At 33.6% G+C, this 23,359-nt stretch overlaps 1 protein-coding gene across 1 annotated transcript; it reads right to left on the bottom strand.

The window, feature by feature from the left end:
- Window positions 1–1,732: 1,732 nt before the first annotated feature.
- LOC141679004 (dof zinc finger protein DOF1.4-like) lies at window positions 1,733–3,263 on the bottom strand. The gene has a single exon (XM_074485478.1). It carries the CDS (start codon window positions 3,053–3,055, stop codon window positions 2,246–2,248), a length of 810 nt encoding a protein of 269 aa, XP_074341579.1. The 5' UTR covers window positions 3,056–3,263; the 3' UTR covers window positions 1,733–2,245.
- Window positions 3,264–23,359: the final 20,096 nt, after the last annotated feature.

Genomic DNA, 23,359 nt, shown 5'->3' with positions numbered 1-23,359 from the left:
AAAAAAAATTAGAAAAAAATAAATATATTTGGTTTGCTTTTTTAATAGTCAACTAGTATTTTGACCAGTACTTCTAACTAGTGTTTAATCTCATATTGATTTTTCGATTTTTTATAAAATATTAATGAATGATCCAACCATATGGATGTCAAGATTTATATAGTTTAGTGATACGGAAAAAAAAATTAGACAAAAATAAATATATTTGGTTTGCTTTTTTAACAGTCAACTAATAGTTTGACCAGTACTTTTACAAATGTTTAATCCCATATTGATGTTTTAATTTTTTAAAAATATTTATGAATGATCCAACCGTACGGATGTCAAGATCTATATATTTTAGTGATACGACAAAATTTTTAGAAAAAAATAAATATATTTTATTTTTTTTAACAACCAACCAGTAGTTTGACCCGTACTTCCCACTAGTGTTTAGTCCAATTTTGATATTGCCATTTTTTAAAATATATTTATGAATGAGTGTTATGATAATTTTTTTAGAAAATCGCAACATAAATTACTGGTCAAAATACTAGTTTACGGTTAAAATAGCAAACCAATATTTACTTATCTTCAAATAATTTTTTTTAAAAAGAAATCTGAAAGTACTAAATAAAACATAATACAATCATATTAGATAAATACAACCGAATTCATTTGAAATCATAATTTTCAGAAAGGCAAGAAAATTCCCTCCTTTTTTGGCAAGGGTAATTCGACCGAGTGCGATTGAATTCAGGAGCACGACTAAACTTAACCGTATATGGTTGCATATAAATACAGTTGTATTTATTCGGTCGTAATTATTACTAAATTCAACCGCGTCAATTCAACTGTATTTAAATACAACCGCCTTCATTTGTATTTAGTCGTGCCCCTTAAATTCAACCGGAAGTGGTTGAAATTGACTCTGGTTGTATTTGTGCAGTTGTATTTAGCCTTATTTTCTTGTAGTGTAAATATAAAAATTTCATTGTATTAAAATGCTCATAAATATGAATCCAACAAGATCACTCATGACTATATTTGATCTTATAGATTAGACCACTCATTACTATATTTGATATTATATATTATACGTAAATTAGTAGTCAATCGCTTATGAATTGTATAAAAAATCAAAACAAGAAATGTTTTCTTGAGACGAGGGAGTAATGTTTTGAGAAAAAAACTAAGTAATATCAAACTTGATTGACTAAATTACGTTAAAGATACTCCAAGTTATCTCACGTCAATCCAACAAGCGTCTTATCAATTCTGGTTCCATCACAACAGGAGATCAAATCATAATCGAAAAACTCATATTGGATTTAGCGATAATCAAATGAATCTCAGTCAGATGCTTAATTGCTTATACGTCTAACGAAGCTCGGTCAAATGCTGAAGATCAACAAGAAGCTGGTTCACCTTAAGATAGCTCCAGCTCATCAAAATTAGCAGCTAGGATACAGCTCATCAAATGCAAGTTAGTTGCGTTTGTTATTAGGTTTCTGTGTATGATTCAGTTTGGATGAGAAGAGCAATTCACCATTGCATTTCACTCGTTCACTTGTAAGAAGATAGAGCAAGTTACTACATAACTTACCTGCCTTTCTACTTTTACCACAAAGTCGCTAAATAATTCCAACAGAACAAGTTAAAATTTCTCGGTCTTTTAAGTTGCAACCAGCCATGTGATTTTGCCACAAAAGAAAAAAGAGGAGAACGAAGGCATGGATTGTACACTTGAACGTAGTACTTTCGACTTAATTCACTGTCCCGATTAATATTCCCAAATTAATAATACAAATATGCTTGATAAGGTTACAAGTGAAGACTGAAAACTCAATCGCAAATGTATATACATATATAAAAATTACAACTCAATAGATACCTAGGTGCATGTAATTGTTTGCCCATGAAGAAGTTGATGATGAAGATGGATTGGATCCAAGGTTCCTCTCAGAGCAAAAATCCAACAGCCTGATCATTGATATCAATGTATATCCTTGGACTTCTGCAGCTGACAGGATCGCTCAGATCTCGATGACTCCTCTTGTATTCTCGAATTTTTCTGTTATCTCTTGCCTTTGTAGCCTCTCGAAAGGAGTGGTACTAGTGGAACTAAAAGTCACCACTAAACCAATACTTAGATAATTACTAGCAAAGTGAAGTGACTTAATTATAGAAAGCTAACTAGGACGTAACAAACCAACACAAATTGCTAATATATAATTGTACAAACTAAAAATACATAAAGCGGGGGCTAGATCAAAGAAGGGACCGAAGAACCAAAATTTGCAGGATCAAACCAACTCGCACCGACAGAAAAGAGGGAATTCGGATCATTTGATGAGGCTTCCAATACATACTTGTTACTATTCCCTTGCATTTGCATGTCTGAATAATTAGGGATGATTCCGAAAAAGTTATTCGGAGGGCTAATAGACTTTTCGGCTTCGAGGTTAAATGAAGAGGTTGTGATAAGGGAAGCCATAGCAGATGAAGGAGAAACACTTGAATTAGAAGATGCATAAATTGGAGATGGAATATAGTTTGAAACAAATGACTTAGAAGTAGTAATATTATTATCTACTAGACCAGATGATGAAAACCCTAAAAGATTCTGCTGAAGACTGTAATCATAAATCGGAGCCGTATCAGCCATTGAATTAAACCTTTGAAATGATAGGTTAATATCGGAAGATGAAGGATTCGAATGCAAGCCGTAAAGTAAGGGATTAATACGATCAATCCGAGAATGACTTGCATTACTAGGGTTAGTACTAGTAGTAGTCACTGGAGCAGATAATGAAGGTGAATTAGACTCACTTGCTATTGTCGGCGTTGTTGACGCCTTCTTAACCCTTTTGTTCTTCCTACAACCTCCACCAACAGGAACTTTTCTTAGGGTTCCACCGCGAGTCCAGTACCTCTTGCAAGCTTTGCAGAAGTGCCTAGGCTGGGACAAACTGTAATTGTTGTAATAACAAAACTTTGTGTTGGACGAATCGCAACGAGGACACTTAAGAGGTTGTTGTTGTTGAATAATTTGGTCGTGTGTTAGTTTCTCCATGCCAAGATTATAAGTTGAAAATCAAAGAAACCCGAAGAAAAGTGTGGGAAAAGAAAGAAAGGAGAGAATTTTAGGGTAGAAAGAATAGAAATAAAGAAAGTAGCTAGGGAGAAAACAAGAGATTCTAATTCCAAAAGCTTAAAAACAAGAATGAGGGGGTCATGTTTTGTTGTCATAAATAATTGAGTGAAATAACAAACAGTTGTGGCCATTCGTTTGTATATGGTTGATGATGAGATGAGTATCAGTTTCTTGAATTTCCTGTTGAAACGAATCGAAGAAAAACAAACAGTAAAAGGACAAATAGCAGGTGGTGTCCTTGTGATGCAAGGTTATATAAATTAGAGTAACTAACATATGCTGATACCCATTAACATATAGTAACAAAGTTCCTTTCCGTAAAACTGGAAAAAATTAATTTATTTAAATTAATTTACATTTTATTTTTCAATTTAAAACCTATATAATTTGTCCAAAACATCAACTAATCGATCTCAGATTCATAAAAAAAAATTCAGTAAGTGCATTATATATATATATAAAGAAAATTTCGTTACAATTTAAGTTATGTTCCTTGTCAGCGCAACATTTATAATAAATTATTTTTGGGACCATTTAAGATAAATATCTGACCTAAAATATAATTGTGACAAATATAATGTTAAATATCAATCAAAAATATTGATCCACAATTTCATTGAATGCATACCAAATCATTTATCAAAATACAAATTTTTGAAGATATTGATCCACAAATTCAGAGAGTGCATCCCAAATCATTTACCTAAATACAAATTTTCTGTTGGCGATTCTTTTGTGGGTAAATATTGGTTCTGACCGTTTTCCTTATCAAAACTCAAAGCAAAAGAATCAAAAAATGAATTGTTAAATAGTGGTCCAAGAACAAGACAGAGTAGTAAAGGCATAAAGCAGCTAACAATGGAACTAAAGACGAATTTCGAGAGGTTCAAGAAAGAAGCAAAAGTTTGCAGAAACCCCAACAAACAATGTTTATCGGTCACTACGTAATTGTAACTACATATACATTACTTTGGTTTACATAATCAAATTACTTACAGTTCATGAAATCAATTTAGATAAAGGACATCCACATAGCACACTAGCCGAGGTACATTAGGCCTCCAAGTCCAGCATATCCCACTCCACTCCTACAACTTTTTTGTCACACTATAATTCAGTTCTAAACAATAATGACATCTTTGCTCACAATGCAATTTTATATTTCAATTTTATGTAATAATTGTTTAGAGCAGCTCCCTACTTAATACGATTTCAGAGTTGGATCTGGGGAGTCCTCTCACCCCATTTGTTTAATTAATTTATTTTTATTGGTATTGATTATATATATTATGTAGATCAATCAACTGAGTATAGTATTGTATAAAATTTTGTTGGGACCTTATAGTGAAACATTTAGGTTATAAAGCGACAGTACCCATTTCTTACCTATTATTTTACATTTTATGTTTGTAAACAAAAAAAAATCACAGTTTTCCGATTCTCTATACTATATTACTATGTCTGAAGCTTGGAATTTTAGATATTTGGAATTCATATTAGCACCGGCACAACCAAAAGGACTTACCCTAATTTATGTGATATTGACGTGTTAAATTGCGTAATTCAATAGACGAATATGTGCATGAATGATGTACAGAATACTTGAAGATTAAGACTTGTGTTGTTTTATACGAAAGTTGGATTCCCAATAAGCATCAGTAGTCTAATTTAGGTTTGATAATCTAATTTAGTTTGCAGGTCGGTGAAAAAGTTATATACAAAATGGTGATGGTAGCACCAAGTGAACACCCACAAAACTCAGACATTATAGTGATTGCATGTGGAGTTACTAGTCTTCCCATCTTTGTCAATATGTAAACAGCATCTTACCTTACTATATATTGATAATTCCCGGTGACGGAGCCGCTCCTTCAACGCCGTGCCTGGATCTTTCGCCGCTGTGGAGGTGTAACTGTGATGGGGTTTCTACAAAACAACACCGGAAGGGGGATTTGAGTCCCGCGGCACCTCCGGCGTGTGAGTAAGAACTCACTTTTGGAGAAGATAAAGATAGATATGAATGCAGGGTGGTTGTGTGTGTATATTAGTGTAAGAGAGTGATTAACCCCAAAACCTCACTTTCTTGGGCTATTTATAGCCCAAGGGTAGGGTTTTGGGGTTGGTACCTTTAAATCGTAGCTCTTGGTTCTGAGAGCGGAGGACACCTGACTGGAGTGGATGCTTTACACGTGTCAGTGCCGGACTGGCTGAGGAATGTTCTGAGGATCTTCTGACACATGCCCTGATTATTCCCATGATTGATGTGTGACAGTTGTCCCATCATGTGCTTGGGCCAGTGTCTCACGTGCTGAGATTCATCAAGGTTGGTCTTGCGGGACTAGGCCAGTCAGGACTGGTAGTGTGCAGGACTCGTCCTTCCAGGAGCTGTAGAGTTAAATGTGTAGGTCTAGTTCTTCCAGGAGCTACGTAGAGTTAGGAGTCCGGGGTTAGGACTTGCAGGAGCTATATGTCCTATCATGTGCCCCCACTCCCTTATGCAGATTTTCTGGATGGGGGAGTAAATTTGGGCCTGTTTGTAGAATATGAGATTTTGATTGTTGTGTTTAGAAGATTTTGTGCTTTCCTTGCCTCCTAGTCCGGATTACGTTGAGTTCGGCGAATCAGGACTAAAGTGGTTGTCATTAGGAGGAGTTGAGCTTTTCTTGCCCCCTAGTCCGGATTGCGTCGAGTTCGGTGAATCAGGTCTAAAGTGGTTGTCTTTAGAAGGAGTTGAGCTTTAACACTACTAAAAATAGTAGATACGACATTGGTGCTTAGACATCGGTATGTAATGCACCCGATGTTAAAAGTCTATTTAACATCGGTTTTAAAAAAAGCGATGTTAAAAGCCTATTTAATATCAGTTTTACATAGTAGTCGTTGTCTATGTTCAATTTTAAAATAATAACAAATTTATGTTTTTCACTTTAACATCGGTTATTTATGTTAACCGTTGTCTATAACCATTAATAAAAAATGACTAAATAAATGTTTCAGTTCCCCCGCTAAGTACCCAAATTTTTCCCTGTAACAAAAAAGTTAAAAAATTATTTCCCCCTTTACTCACACACCCATACATTTCTATCTCTCTCTCTCTCTCCATCTTCATCTTTATCTCTCTCCCTCTCTCCCCCAAACCTCGACTCACACATCAGGGCTCTCTCTCTCTCTCTCAAACTCGCGGCCCTCTCTCTTTGTTGTCTCTCTCAGACCATGATTGCAATTCTCTCTCAAACCTCCGCTCTATCTCAAAAACTCTGATTCTCTCTCTCAAATATTAAACTTCATCTCCTTCATCTCTCTCTCTCTCTCTCTCCATCTCTGTCTTTCTATCTCTCTCTGTCTCCTTTCTTACCGCTCATTTCTTGTAAAACCCAATTTAAACCTAATACAAAATCACTGAATCGAGATTTGCTCTCTCTTTCTCCACTCTACTATTGTATTCTCTATTACCATCTCTTTCTCCTCTCTCTTCCATCTCCCTATCTAGATCTTGGTGGAAGATTCTGGCCATGGTAAAAGCGATTGACGATGGTTTGAAAAAGGGAAGGAGTTTTTCGTTACAAATCGGGCTAGAAATTGGTGGTCTTATTTAATTTAGTAGCTTAAAATCGAGCCGAGAAAGCAAATGTTTGGTTTGATTATGTATGCAAATTTTAAATTTATTTCAAAATTTTATGTTTTGATTTTAATGAAGCTTTTATTATAGGTCTAAAGCTTTGGAGCTTGAAACCAACCTTCAATCGGTAACATATCTCTCTCTCTCTTTTAGCTTTATTTACATCCATTGTGTATTTATATAGATATGTCGGTGTATATTTATATTTGTATGTTCAGTTTTGTTCATTCTATTATGTTCTGCAATTAAATTTAGGTGTTATTAACACATTCAGCTCTAGATTTTTTGTAATAGATCTCTATGCTTTTGTCATTGAGAGCTATGTCATTTGGACTGTTGTAGCTGCAGTTCTTTTGAAGCATATATGGAAGTGGTGTGACATTGTTCTGAAGAGCTCTGTATTATTGTCGATATGGGTAAGAATCTGGTCTTTGATTACAACTTCTCTAGTTTATTTTATCAACTCTGACATTGATTTCTCTCCCCAGATTTTTATCATCCCAGTTGTGATTGAATTGCTCTTTGAACTTTTGGTAATTGTGCCAATGATGGTACCAGTAGATGAAAGTCATGCATTCTTTTTGTATCAAGATTGGGCTCTAGGACTAAGTTTTCTCAAGATCTGTACCAGACTGGTGAGTTATATATCGCCTCTTATATCTTTCTTAGAGGGTCTGTATGTAAATCTTAAATGTACAAGAGTAGGAACTCTGGGTGCACCGTTTTTTATGTGATTTCTGTCACATTCATTACATAGTCCAAAGAAAAGGCTGGTCGGTTGGCCACATTTGAATAATGTTGAGAGCCACAGATTCATGCCTCACCTAATTCTGTGTTGAACTGACAAGATGGCATAAATAGAATTTTTCTCAAATGGACCGACTAACAGGTATCATTCTGATGTTGACGTCTTTAATAAGGAAAGTAGATAACTAGCAACATCCAGTAATATTTTTTTGTGATATCTATATGTTCTGTGTTATTTTAAATGATTAAACAGACACTTAATAATCCTTTACTGTTTTTAGTAATTCGGATGATACACCGTCTCATTTTTCTTTGTTAAGTGATAAGTGATGATATATATTCTAATGGTACCTGTAATGTGTTAATAATCAAACCTTATCTCTGTGTATAACATGGTACCTGTATATTTTCCAGTCACTCTTTCTTCTTCTTGTCTCACCTTGTGATTATAAATATGAATATTTCACGTCGATATACTAATTTTTTGACCTATATTTCTCAGGAAGAACTGAAATATGTTGGACGTATTGAATCTGCTTCGCGGTCCTGCAAAGAGTATGTATTTGGTCTTACATATGTATTACCCTCCTTCCACCTGTTTATTATTAAAGATAATATTTTTTGTACCATCACCTTCAGCATTTGAAACTACTGACATTATCCAGTATCTATGTTATAAAATATACTGTCTGTTAAATTTAGTTTTTATCCATAATTGGACAGGGTTGCTGATTATGTGATCGCAAGTTCTGATCCTTTAATCACTACGTAAGAACATTATGTTTGATTGTATGAATTTGCAAAGGTAAATGTATCTAATCCTTGCCACTAATTTCTTATTCATGTGTGCAAAAGCTGTAATAACCCTTTCTAATATATCACCAATTATTGGTAAAAGCTAGCCTTTTTGCATATTATCTTTTACAACTTGCTTGAGATTTAGTATATGTATTTACTTTAGGCTTGACTTGCTGGTGAATATGTAGTATGAAACTATAAATCTTTCTAATTTACTCCACTTGGTATACTTGAAAGGCTTTCACCACCAGTCTTTCATATGTTAAGAGGTCTATGTGATTTACTACTTTTTGTTCACATGAATCAGGGATGAAATGCTAGGGTTGTGTTTTTAACTCTCTTTATAAAATTACTGCAGCATTTATCCAACTGCCCTTCCCTCTATTTGAACTGACATACAGACCTCAATTTACAACATATTTTGTTTAGCAAAGAAAATGGTAGTCCTGTGGATTGTATGGACAACAAATGCAATTATGAAAAGATTGAATCACTGTGAACCAAATAAACGAATCTGTCTCACTATTGAATTTATTCTTTCAACAACATAAATTAATGTCATTTCTGGTTCAAGAACTCTAATATGTATCCAGTTAATTATCCAGAGCTTGTACTTGTATCATTTTGCAATCAATGTCTCTATGTGCATCCTGGCAGCTTTTGTCACTTGAGATGTTGGTTCTGTAAGTATTGCTTAACTGTGACAAGGATATATGGATTAGTTGTTGAAGGGTTTTTAGCACATAAACGCAACGAAAACGAAAATTTAAATCTTAAAAAAACCAAAACCCTCTACAGGATCCATGCAAAAAATAATATTTAATTCGTAGTTCAGTATATTTACCTTAAGAAGCTTTACGTTAATGAAAAGATGGAGGTCTTTAATAGCGATCCAAGAACGATGAACGGAAATCCCTAGCAGCTGCTCCTCAAGTGCGAAACACTCCACCGGTATCCACCAAGAGTACAATGTGATGGAGGAGGAAGAGGTTGAGAGAATTAGTTGCCTCGCTCTTGTTCTACTTTAGAATTAGGGTTAATTATTTGGGTTGAGGCAAATAGGGTTTATAATAGTATATTTATAGGCAAAATTTTCAGTTGAAAATTTTCCATAAAATATTATTATTATTAACCCTTTAATTGATTATTCTTATTAACCAATTAACTAATAATTAAAACACCTTTTAATCATTAATCCCTTTTCTAAACACTTTAGAAAAATAATTCTCTCACTTGATTTAATTTCCAAAATTAAATTCTTAATTAAGAATATTAAGAATTAATTAAATCTCATTTAATCAATTATTAAATCTGCTAATTAAATATTTATTTCATAAATAAATAATTACCAACCATTATTAATTAATTCCTCCACCATTAAATCATTCTCTTTTATGGTGTGACCCTGTAGGTTCAATATTAAGTCGATAGTAGAAATAAATAATAATAAAACTATTTTATCATTATTTATATAAATTCTCTAATTTATTAAATTTGATTAATTAATAAATTAATCATATTTATTCTATATCGTGAGGGATACTTCTCAGCATATCGCGACTATCCGGATAATACGAATTCACTGCTTAGAATACCAAGAACCTATTCAGTGAGTAGTTACCGTACAATCAATTTCTTCTACCCTGCAATGTCACGATTAAATACAAGGCATGGAACTTGTGTCAAGCCTATCTTATCTAATCATTTGCTTTCCCATTCACTATGCTCAGTTCTATTTAATGTAAATTAGAAACTCCTTTCTAATTTCATTCATTCTGGCCAGAGATTCCTGAACTAGCATAAGTGGATCAGCATTGAACATTCTCTTCCTTCACTGGAAGGGGTAGATCCTTTATTAATCATACACTATCTTCGTGTATAAATTCATATACCCAGTAGAGCCCTTATAATTGTCCCTGGAGACTAAGAACTAAACCAAAGCATAGTTCAGGGTACACAAGATGACTATGATGACCTCAAGTCTAAGGATACTTGTACAACTATCACTATGTGAACAACTGCTGACACGTGAGTGAACTCCATCAGTTGTTCAGCTGTGTGAGTCATGTTCAGTGAACTTATTCTATAATAAGCACCTACATACTAGCTATAGTGTCACCACACAAATGTCTATGAGAACAGACATCCTTCATAATGAAGCAAGCATAGTATGTACCGATCTTTGCGGATTACTAATTACCAGTTAGTAATCCTACGACCAGGAAATATTTAAGTTTAGAGTTATCATCTTTTAGGTCTCATTATTATGATCTCATCATAATTCATAAAAACTTTACTCTAAACTATGACATATCTTATTTAAACACTTAAATAGATAAAGCCTGTTATAAAACCAAAACAAGTTTTTTATTAATATCAATGAAATCAAAACAGATTACATAAAAGTTATTCCTAAATCATCATACATGATTGGACTTAGGACACATCTTTTTCAATCTCCCACTTGTACTAAAGCCAATCACTCTGTTATCTAATACCCATATTGTCTTTATGACGATCAAAGTGACTTTGAGAAAGTGGCTTTGTGAGTGGGTCTGCTACGTTGTTATGTGTGTCAATTCTCTTAACGTTTCCTCTTTCAATATAATACAAGAAATGTTACCGCGCTCCCACTAACCCTTTTGTAGACACATGGTTCATCTATGTTTTTGATAAAATCAAACTCTTTGATTGTCTCATCAAAACGGATGTTTCATCTACGAGAAGCTTGCTTTAAACCATATGTAGTTCACAGTCGCTTACACACTAGGTGTTCATTTCCCTTGGAAAGAAAACCCTCTAACTGTGTCATATACACTTCCTCTTCAAGTTTCCAATTGAGGAAGGCCGTTTTCACGTCCATTTGCCAGATCTCATAGTCGTAGTAAGCAGCAATCGCAAGCAAAATCCAAATTGATTTTAACAGAGCTACAGGAAAAAAAGTTTCATCAAAGTCAATCCCTTGCCTTTGTCTGAATCCTTTTGCCACGAGCCTGGCCTTATAGGTCTCCATTTGCCCATCTGCTCCAATCTTTCTTTTGTATACCCACTTGCACCCAATAGGCTTAATGTGATATCCCGTATTTTCAGAATTATTATTATTAATATTTGAATATGTTTATGTGATTTTCTGATTTAGAAGGAATAAAATGGTGGATATTTTATTCCTATTTGACGAGTTTGTGTTATTAATTGGTAATGTGCTAATTGTTGAGTGTTATATCGGTCCTTGTTAATATCTGAAAATATTTCCTTAAATGTATTAATTTCAAAAGTTTATTTGAAACCCGATCATTTATTGATATCGGTAAATTGAGTTTGTTTAGTAATATTAGGGATTGGATGGATATTATGTATGCTATGTGTTGTATGTAATATTAATTGTGTGTGACTTAGTTGTGATTGAGGATTATTTGTATTATTAATTACTGAGTCGTATCGTTTTGTTTTTGTCTTTAAAAGTGATTTTAATGAAAATCTAATTTCATAAATATTTAAATTATCTTTCAAAAATATTTTTATGACTTTATAATTACAATAATTATTTTTGGGATTTTATAAAATTTAGAAATCATTATTTCATCAATTATTTAGCCCTGTGTGATTTTCTGATTTCATTTATTTGTAAAATTCGTATTTAATTCCAAAATTCATCAAAAATTATGAAACTCATATTTATTTAAGATTGGAATATTCTGAGAATTTTAAAATTATTTTGGAAATTTTTGGGATTAATTTCACGGGCGCATTGATTCGTTTAATTGCTAAAAGCGGGTATAAATTGCATTTCAAAAATTGTTTTAAAATTTTTGAAATTTATGTTTTTATAAACTTCGGGATATTTGTAATATTTTAAGACTATTTTTGTGATTTTATGAATTTGTTTTAAGTACAGCCCGGTTCGTTAATTGTTAAATGCAGGTATGAGTTGCGTTTCAAAAATGCTTTGAAAATTATGAAAATTTTATTTTATTAGTTTCGGGGTTTTTAGAAAATTTTAAGACTGTTTTCGTAATTTTATAAATTTGTTTTATGTGCAACATGGTTCGATAAAATTTAAAATGCGGGACAAAAGTCGGGCTTAGAGAAGGGAGAAACACGTGTCAAATGCTGGATGAATAAACAGACGTGTGGTAATTGCTGATTGGTTCACTGCTGTGTTGAAACAAAAGAAAAAAAAATAGTACGCGAGCAATACACAGAAACATATACACAAAAAACATGACCCCTGTAACCCCATCTCTCACTCTCTCCTCTCTGTCTCTCTGTCCCTCCCTGTTTATATACTTTTCAATTTTCAAAAAATTCATATCTCTCAAACCGTCCATCCAAATTTCAATTATTATATATAGTTGTATATTTTATTTGGGCCTAGTATACTTCATTTCGAAGTTATACTAGTGGGTTTAGTTTTGAGTTGGAATTTATTGAAAAGAGTATTAAAAGAAAGAGAAAAATTTATTATGGAATTTGGATACCCGTTTTAATTCCGAAAAATGTTCAAAAATTCATAATAAATCAACCGTTCGTCCGTTTAATACGAAACAAACGCGTACAGACTCAGAAAAATATTCTGCTTTCATTAAAAATACTTTCGAGACCCAAATTCTTTTGTTTCGAAAGGTCGCTTATTTTACGAATCATTCTGAGTCGATTATTGATCGAAAAATTATATTTTTAACCCGATTTGAGTTTTAAACACACCGAGTTGACCCTTCTGATGAACCGAGTCTTATGTGATATGAATTATGTGATATATGAGTTATGTGCTTATGTGCTATGTGAATTACGTGTATATGTGGGTCATAAGTCTTGTGTTTGACTGATTTTCTTGTGTGTGGGCTATCGTATGGGTAGACGATAGGCTTTTGACGCGTAGTTTGTCAAGTGGTTATCGATTAGACAATTAAAGTTCTATATTTTAATTATAGATGCGGATCTCTCGAGTTGATCGGGACAAGACGTTGGATAAAGAATGAGATGGAATGGTATTGGGTAGCTGACTTCTAGTAATCGCAGGAGCATCATATCAGTAAAGTGTTGGAAGGGAAGACGATGATGTTTTGAGACAGAATGTCAGAATTGATGCGTTATTGCGAGTGTGCTAACTGCTAAAAAACCAAAGGCAAGTACCCCTGACTTCACTTATTGTTCAAGTGACGTTATTTCGAATCATATTATGCAAGTATTGTTTTCCCTATTCTCTGTTCGGAATAGATAAATGTTTTACATATCGCTGAATTAAATAATTTTGTTTATGCAAGTACTCTTCTGCTATTCTATGTTCAGAATAGATTTACAAATGTTTTGGGTTTTGAGAAAAATGATTTTGTTGCAAGTATTCCTGCCCAAGTGAATGGGGGAATAAAATTATTTCGGGTGTCGAGTATTATGACCCCTTTTCAATAAAAGGTTTTGAGATTGAATGGTTACTGATTGCGTAAGAGGCCGAAGCACCGGTCCAGCGTGAGCTATTATACAGAAGTGTAATACGGAAGTGTAATATCTTACAAGGCTTGTTATGCCTTTTCTGGCGCCCTATAGGTACCGTATGTCTTCGGGATACGGGTAGTACCTATATTAACGGTATGGCTGCGGGATACCGGTGTTGTTTCATGACTGATCATCAGGAACAGCATAGTGCATAATTTGGTTCCAATCGATATTATTATATTGCTTTTGATAATCTTATAAGGAATGATTTATCAACTGTTTCTGTTTTGGAATAATGGTAAAGTGCGGTTTTGATTCAGATTCTGATTTATGTTGATACTTACGTTGTTGTTAAATATCAAAGGTGGTATTAATAAAGATGAATGATGTTGACTTCAGTATGGAATGTTGTGAGCATCAAAGTTCGTATTGATATCTAATTTGATATGACAACAAAATAAATATTAATCTCAAGAGTTCGGTTTTGAGTAAAGTTTATGATTCAATCCATAATCATTGTTTAATGTTATTGTGGTTTACGATATTTCCGTAAACACTGTTTTACGAGTTTTATTCTCGTTATGATTCAAAGTATTGCTGAAGCACGTCGCTGGAAAATATAAAAAGGGTTTTTGAATACAATTAAGGAATCAATTCTGGGGTTCCACTACTATAATTTTATGATTCAGCAATTATAATTTTTAAATGTTCTGCGCTGATGCAGATGTCGGTTTTATATCAAAACGACCCTATATATGTTATAATTAACTTGCTGAGCATTTCTTTCACTCATACTTGCCTGTTTTCAAATTTAACCTCCAGTGAGGATTAGCTTGCGCTGTTTAGCTGCGTAATTCGAGGAAGCAAAGAAGAAGCTCTTGGAAGGTGGTTGGTCCAGGGTTTGCGGACTAGTGTAAGTTTTATTGTGTAAAGTTATTTATATTAGATTATATTATAGTTGTATATTTTATTTGGGCCTAGTATACTTCATTTCGAAGTTATACTAGTGGGTTTAATTGTGAGTTGGAATTTATTGAAAAGAGTTTTAAAAGAAAGTGAGAAAAATTTATTTGTGGAATTTGGATATCTTGTTTCTAGAACTGTAACCTTAAAAGATCTTGGATTAGTTTGGGGTCATTTATGCTAAATATCTTCCGCTGGCATTTAATTTTGATTAAACAGGTTATTTTGGATTGAGGTTTCATCGTGACGACCAAATCCCTTGACCCCGGATTTGGGGGCGTTACAGGTTGGTATCAGAGCTGAGGTTATAGTAAACTAGAAACGAGAGTGTGTAGGAGTGTGTATAGCTATGTGAGGACATTTGAGCTCATATCGAGTTCCTGTTGGACTATTGGATATAGTACCAACGAATAAGTTAAGATAGGCGCATTCGTTTGAGATGGTTGTGCTGAGCTGGATGGAACTCCGGAAAGCTGCAAACTTCTATTGTGGAATCTTTCGAGACTACGATTCGACAACGATGGAGATTATCGATATCCTTGAAATGTGAAGAAGTGTCTAGAAGTGGGTGACGATTCAACTGGAGAGTTCAAATTGAAGATAAATATTAAGACTTTGGCAATACCTTTTCTTTCTATAATTTCTTTTGACATCTCTCAAAAGAAGTAATTGTTAGAGGATATATTCCCTAACACTCATTTTCAATCATAATTGTGTTTTAAATGTGTCAGAGGCTGTCATGAAGCCTATTTTTCAGGTTTTGATAGCTCTGCCAAGTTATGATAATTTAACTTCCACTTTTCTTATTTGGTGGATGGTTTCTTGGTGATGTGACACCACTTGCTCATTTGGTGCCAGAATTTTGTTCTCTGGATTTCATTCCTTCAGAAATATCAGCTTTGAAATCTTTTCAGTTTTATTCATTTGATTTTCGATCACTTTGATATTATTTATTCTGACTGAGATGAACAACCCTAACTATAGGGGACACAAGGTATACCTGTCTGTGTGATAGGAGTTGGATGGGACGCCATCACTTGTGTGTGTTGTGAATACATGAAGGTTAACAACCTTTAGTAGTGTCTTAATTTGGACACGCAATACCAAGTTTGTTTGATCATATTGATCTCTCAGTTATTCTTTTATTTCAACAATACTTTTTCTTAAATTCAGATTTTGGTTCCGTTATGGTATCAAATTCTTTTCTTTTTGAAATTCCATGATTTTGTCATCCCAAACATTCGAAGCTATGCCAATCAAGTTAAGTTGAGTTATCCTGGTCAAGTCAAAGCAGGGTTATGTGATGGGATTATCAAGAGCAACAGTGGATTGCAATGCGATTAAAATATCAGGGGTGTATAGCGAATTCATTCTGTTTCTTTATTTCTCTATCTTTCTCTTTCTTTTCTTCCCTCTATCTTTCTCTCTATTCTTCTTTCTCGCAATCAGTAAAGCGATTCTATTGAGGAATTGGTCAAAGGATGTAGACGGAACAGTGGTACACAGTGAAGCTCCTGTAAAAGTTTTATTATACCAGGAATATAATATTTGTTTAAGATTATGGAAAATTGAGGTTATTTGGAAATGGAAAGTTGGTTAGAAAACCCTAAGTACTGTCTTCTGCTGATTCCGAGGACGGAATCCTTATAAGGAGGGTAGATTGTGATATCCCGTATTTTCAGAATTATTATTATTAATATTTGAATATGTTTATGTGATTTTCTGATTTAGAAGGAATAAAATGGTGGATATTTTATTCCTATTTGACGAGTTTGTGTTATTAATTGGTAATGTGCTAATTGTTGAGTGTTATATCGGTCCTTGTTAATATCTGAAAATATTTCCTTAAATGTATTAATTTCAAAAGTTTATTTGAAACCCGATCATTTATTGATATCGGTAAATTGAGTTCGTTTAGTAATATTAGGGATTGGATGGATATTATGTATGCTATGTGTTGTATGTAATATTAATTGTGTGTGACTTAGTTGTGATTGAGGATTATTTGTATTATTAATTACTGAGTCGTATCGTTTTGTTTTTGTCTTTAAAAGTGATTTTATTGAAAATCTAATTTCATAAATATTTAAATTATCTTTCAAAAATATTTTTATGACTTTATAATTACAATAATTATTTTTGGGATTTTATAAAATTTAGAAATCATTATTTCATCAATTATTTAGCCCTGTGTGATTTTCTGATTTCATTTATTTGTAAAATTTGTATTTAATTCAAAAATTATGAAACTCATATTTATTTAAGTTTGGAATATTTTGAGAATTTTAAAATTATTTTGGAAATTTTTGGGATTAATTTCACTGGCGCATTGATTCGTTTAATTGCTAAAAGCGGGTATAAATTGCATTTCAAAAATTGTTTTAAAATTTTTGAAATTTATGTTTTTATAAACTTCGGGATATTTGTAATATTTTAAGACTATTTTTGTGATTTTATGAATTTGTTTTAAGTGCAGCTCGGTTCGTTAATTGTTAAATGCAGGTATGAGTTGCGTTTCAAAAATGCTTTGAAAATTATGAAAATTTTATTTTATTAGTTTCGGGGTTTTTAGAAAATTTTAAGACTGTTTTCGTAATTTTATAAATTTGTTTTATGTGCAACATGGTTCGATAAAATTTAAAATGCGGGACAAAAGTCGGGCTTAGAGAAGGGAGAAACACGTGTCAAACGCTGGATGAATAAACAGACGTGTGGTAATTGCTGATTGGTTCACTGCTGTGTTGAAACAAAAGAAAAAAAAATAGTACGCGAGCAATACACAGAAACATATACACAAAAAACATGACCCCTGTAACCCCATCTCTCACTCTCTCCTCTCTGTCTCTCTGTCCCTCCCTGTTTATATACTTTTCAATTTTCAAAAAATTCATATCTCTCAAACCGTCCATCCAAATTTCAATTATTATATATATAAACGAGCAGCGCTTCGATACCTACGCATAGGTATATATATTGCAAGGTTTTGAGAAGAAAAATTGTGGGGCATATTTCCGTTATATTTCCGTTTTAATTTATTTTCGGGGCGTAGAAAAAGAGTTTGGAGGTGGTGATTACTCCACATGGTATCTCAGCGTGTATATGTCTATGACCATTAATTTCGGATTTTTCTGGAGATATTTTCCGGACATCAGATTTTCTCTTCGGGTTGATCAGAATTTATTTTGGGTAACGATTCCGAAATTCCGCCTTCGTACTTGTGTATATTATAGCATGTTAGTGTTTATATATTTATTTCATAATTTTTAGAAATTGTTGGAGAAGTCACTTTTGGTCCGAGTTTTGGTTCAGGTGGCCGTGTTATTCATTTCTGGAGTGTTTATACGCGTAAATATAAATTATTGTGTTGATTGTTGTTGGTTGTGTCGATATGATATCGACTGGCAGTCCGAGAAATAGAGGAGGTGTTGTCCGATTTCCAAGAGAATATTATTTTAAATTATTTTCCAGGCTCAATAATTCTTATAAAATTATTTCGAGTGTTCGAGCACTATTATTTAGTTATATATGATTCGGAGACCCGTTTTAATTCCGAAAAATGTTCAAAAATTCATAATAAATCAATCATTCGTCCGTTTAATACGAAACAAACGCGTACAGACTCAGAAAAATATTCTGCTTTCATTAAAAATACTTTCGAGACCCAAATTCTTTTGTTTCGAAAGGTCGCTTATTTTACGAATCATTCTGAGTCGATTATTGATCGAAAAATTATATTTTTAACCCGATTTGAGTTTTAAACACACCGAGTTGACCCTTCTGATGAACCGAGTCTTATGTGATATGAATTATGTGATATATGAGTTATGTGCTTATATGCTATGTGAATTACGTGTATATGTGGGTCATAAGTCTTGTGTTTGACTGATTTCCTTGTGTGTGGGCTATCGTATGGGTAGACGATAGGCTTTTGACGCGTAGTTTGTCAAGTGGTTATCGATTAGACAATTAAAGTTCTATATTTTAATTATAGATGCGGATCTCTCGAGTTGATCGGGACAAGACGTTGGATAAAGAATGAGATGGAATGGTATTGGGTAGCTGACTTCTAGTAATCGCAGGAGCATCATATCAGTAAAGTGTTGGAAGGGAAGACGATGATGTTTTGAGACAGAATGTCAGAATTGATGCGTTATTGCGAGTGTGCTAACTGCTAAAAAACCAAAGGCAAGTACCCCTGACTTCACTTATTGTTCAAGTGACGTTATTTCGAATCATATTATGCAAGTATTGTTTTCCCTATTCTCTGTTCGGAATAGATAAATGTTTTACATATCGCTGAATTAAATAATTTTGTTTATGCAAGTACTCTTCTGCTATTCTATGTTCAGAATAGATTTACAAATGTTTTGGGTTTTGAGAAAAATGATTTTGTTGCAAGTATTCCTGCCCAAGTGAATGGGGGAATAAAATTATTTCGGGTGTCGAGTATTATGACCCCTTTTCAATAAAAGGTTTTGAGATTGAATGGTTACTGATTGCGTAAGACGCCGAAGCACCGGTCCAGCGTGAGCTATTATACAGAAGTGTAATACGGAAGTGTAATATCTTACAAGGCTTGTTATGCCTTTTCTGGCGCCCTATAGGTACCGTATGTCTTCGGGATACGGGTAGTACCTATATTAACGGTATGGCTGCGGGATACCGGTGTTGTTTCATGACTGATCATCAGGAACAGCATAGTGCATAATTTGGTTCCAATCGATATTATTATATTGCTTTTGATAATCTTATAAGGAATGATTTATCAACTGTTTCTGTTTTGGAATAATGGTAAAGTGCGGTTTTGATTCAGATTCTGATTTATGTTGATACTTACGTTGTTGTTAAATATCAAAGGTGGTATTAATAAAGATGAATGATGTTGACTTCAGTATGGAATGTTGTGAGCATCAAAGTTCGTATTGATATCTAATTTGATATGACAACAAAATAAATATTAATCTCAAGAGTTCGGTTTTGAGTAAAGTTTATGATTCAATCCATAATCATTGTTTAATGTTATTGTGGTTTACGATATTTCCGTAAACACTGTTTTACGAGTTTTATTCTCGTTATGATTCAAAGTATTGCTGAAGCACGTCGCTGGAAAATATAAAAAGGGTTTTTGAATACAATTAAGGAATCAATTCTGGGGTTCCACTACTATAATTTTATGATTCAGCAATTATGATTTTTAAATGTTCTGCGCTGATGCAGATGTCGGTTTTATATCAAAACGACCCTATATATGTTATAATTAACTTGCTGTGCATTTCTTTCGCTCATACTTGCCTGTTTTCAAATTTAACCTCCAGTGAGGATTAGCTTGCGCTGTTTAGCTGCGTAATTCGAGGAAGCAAAGAAGAAGCTCTTGGAAGGTGGTTGGTCCAGGGTTTGCGGACTAGTGTAAGTTTTATTGTGTAAAGTTATTTATATTAGATTATATTATAGTTGTATATTTTATTTGGGCCTAGTATACTTCATTTCGAAGTTATACTAGTGGGTTTAATTGTGAGTTGGAATTTATTGAAAAGAGTTTTAAAAGAAAGTGAGAAAAATTTATTTGTGGAATTTGGATATCTTGTTTCTAGAACTGTAACCTTAAAAGATCTTGGATTAGTTTGGGGTCATTTATGCTAAATATCTTCCGCTGGCATTTAATTTTGATTAAACAGGTTATTTTGGATTGAGGTTTCATCGTGACGACCAAATCCCTTGACCCCGGATTTGGGGGCGTTACACTTAATACCTTCAGGCGCCTCAACCAGAGTCCATACTTGGTTGGTATACATAGATTCTATTTCGGATTTCATGGCACCATGCCATTTCTCTGAGTCAACACTACTCATAGCCTCGTTGTAGGTCACAGGGTCGTCATCATCAATGATTGACAACTCATTGTCATTCTCAATGACAAGGCCATAATACCTCTCAGGTTGGCGAGACACTCTCCCTAACCTACGAATGGGTTGTTCCATAGAAGGTTGTTCAGTCTGAACAAGTGTTTCCACTTGATCCGTAGTAGTTTGTGCTTCTTGAACTTCATCAAGTTCAATTTTGCTCCCACTATTTCCTTCAAGGATAAATTGCTTTTCCAAGAAGGTAGCATGTCTGGAGACAAACACCCGATGATCGGTGTAAAAGTAATACCCTAAAGTCTCTTTAGGATATCCCACAAAATTACATTTTACAGATCGAGATTCCAGCTTATCTAGGTCAACTTTCTTGACATAAGCTGGATATCCCCAAATCTTGACGTGTTTAAGACTCGGTTTCCTTTCTTTCCATATCTCATATGGAGTTTGAGGAACATATTTGGAAGGCACCTTATTCAGTAAATATGATGAGGTTTCCAATGCATAACCCCATAAGAGAACTGGAAGATTCGCATAGCTCATCATGGACCAAACCATGTCTAATAAAGTTTGATTTCTCCTTTCAGATACCCCATTCAACTGTGGAGTATATGGAGGAGTCCACTGGGAGACTATACCATTTTCTTTGAGATAAGCTAGAAACTCTCCATTCAAGTATTCACCACCTCGATCTGATTGAAGAGTTATAATACTATGTTTGGTTTGTTTCTCCACTTCATACTTATATTCTTTGAACTTTTCAAAGGCTTCAGACTTGTGTTTCATCAAATACACATATCTAAATCTAGATCGATCATCTATGAAAGCAATGAAGTATGAAAATCCACCCATGGCTTGCGTAGACATTTGTAACACCCCCAGATCCGGGGTCGGGGATCCGGGTCGTCACGGTCTTTCTTTCCACAATATCACTTAACTTAATTAATAATAAATAACCTCATGCTATGACCCCACACTAACACACACCACAACCCGTTATAGTCTCAGAGATGAAATTGAAATAAGTACAAGTCCTTGAATCCACAATTTAAAAGTTATTACAACCCAAAATGATTACTTGATAAGTTTACAGTTAATTGCCATTATCTACCACAAGTTATAATTATACATAATTGGTTCCCAAAAGTAGAATGCCTGATCTACCAATAGATCTACCTCTACAGCTATAGCAGCTACAACATCAATGGAAAGACGCGGGACGCTTCCCACGCGCTTGCGCTGGGTCTACTTGAGTCTGGCCATCTTTCCTAACTGTTATTGTGTGATGAAGAAATGAAGCAAGAGTGAGCATTACAGCTCGCAAGATAATATATAGTGTAAACAATAATGCAAGTATCTAAATGGATAACTTACTGGAAACCTTTATCAAGTGTAAGGTAATTACTTACTGGATATAAGCTTAAAGGAAGATGAAGTTACCAATTACTTCACTATACTTATACCATTTTATAAAACTACTTGAACTAACACTGTTCAAAGTATTATAGGTTTCAAAAGGTCATCCCATAGATGAGACCACAAGTTAAGACTTGAATAGATTCAATCTTTGAAATATTATTGAATGAAATGAAGTTACGAGATACTTTATTTAGTCCCGATATATATATCCACATATATATCTCTTATACATTTCCTGGAAACCTCTGTTATGTAAAGTATGAACAGAGTTTGTAACATCCAATGAATTTTGGAAAGGAAAAGAATTTTGGCATAAACCCGATATCTTGCTGATCAGGCAAAGATACCAATAAGTAACCTTTTCTACTAGTAGATGGACGAATTCCCCACTGGTCATCACCCTGGCCGCAATAGGACCTTATGCTGGACTGCCACTCAGCCACTTACGTATTTGATGGACTCCCACTGAGCCACTTACACTTTCATGGACGCCCACTAAGCCCATGTTGCTTATGCCGACTCAATAGATGGACTTACTTCCCGAATGTTGGGTAAGTAATCAATTCATTTACAAAAGAGCAACCTTGTTGCGAATATAAAATACACCACAGAGCCGGATCCCTCAGGTTTTGAGCGAGTATTTAAATCCCCTTTGAAAGAAAGATCTTAAATATTAAAAATGAGTTTTGGGATCCGCTCTAACTTTTTAAATCATTTTGAATACTCGAAAACATTTTTTTTAGAATGTTTGGAGTAATGCTGATTTAATGACATAAATCAGTCCCGATATATTAGAAAATATCTGAATATTATTATTTAAATAATATTTCCATAAGGATAATCTCTATTTAAATAATTTGAAGTAGAAGTTTTTAAAACTCATACTTGAAATGAATATTAGATTGCCAAAGATATACTTATACGAAAGTACTATCTTTATTTGAATAATCGAAAATAAGTTTGATTATCGAAACATTATTCTTTAATAAAATAAAGAATATTATTTAGTAAATAATCGGAGTCATAAGTCCTCGAATGAATATTCAAAAAATTATTCATTAAATAAAATAAACTGAGTCATAAGTCCTCGAATGAATATTCAAAGTATTATTCATTAAATAAAATAAAGTTATCGAATAAACCTTATTCGATTAATAGTTTTGAAAACTATATCTATATATATATATATAAATATATAATATACTCGGGAACATCGACTCCCGGTTTTAGAAAATGTTCACCTTTGGGTCCCCTATACTAAGGGTATACACAACTACTGTTTATCTCTATCATAGGTATTATGCAACTATAAGCATTAAATCACCAAATACATATCAAGATTACGAAACAGACATGCATATAAACCATATCAGCATACTCCAATATATC

This window comes from Apium graveolens, chromosome 8, assembly GCF_009905375.1.
Source record: "Apium graveolens cultivar Ventura chromosome 8, ASM990537v1, whole genome shotgun sequence".
Taxonomy (NCBI): Eukaryota; Viridiplantae; Streptophyta; class Magnoliopsida; order Apiales; family Apiaceae; genus Apium; species Apium graveolens.
The sequence above is the reverse complement of the archived record's forward strand: the minus strand, read 5'-3'. Positions and strand labels throughout refer to the sequence as shown.

Bases quoted from the DNA above. Each gene is read 5' to 3' on its own strand.
- LOC141679004 (XM_074485478.1), bottom strand. From the start codon at position 3,055: ATGGAGAAACTAACACACGACCAAATTATTCAACAACAACAACCTCTT.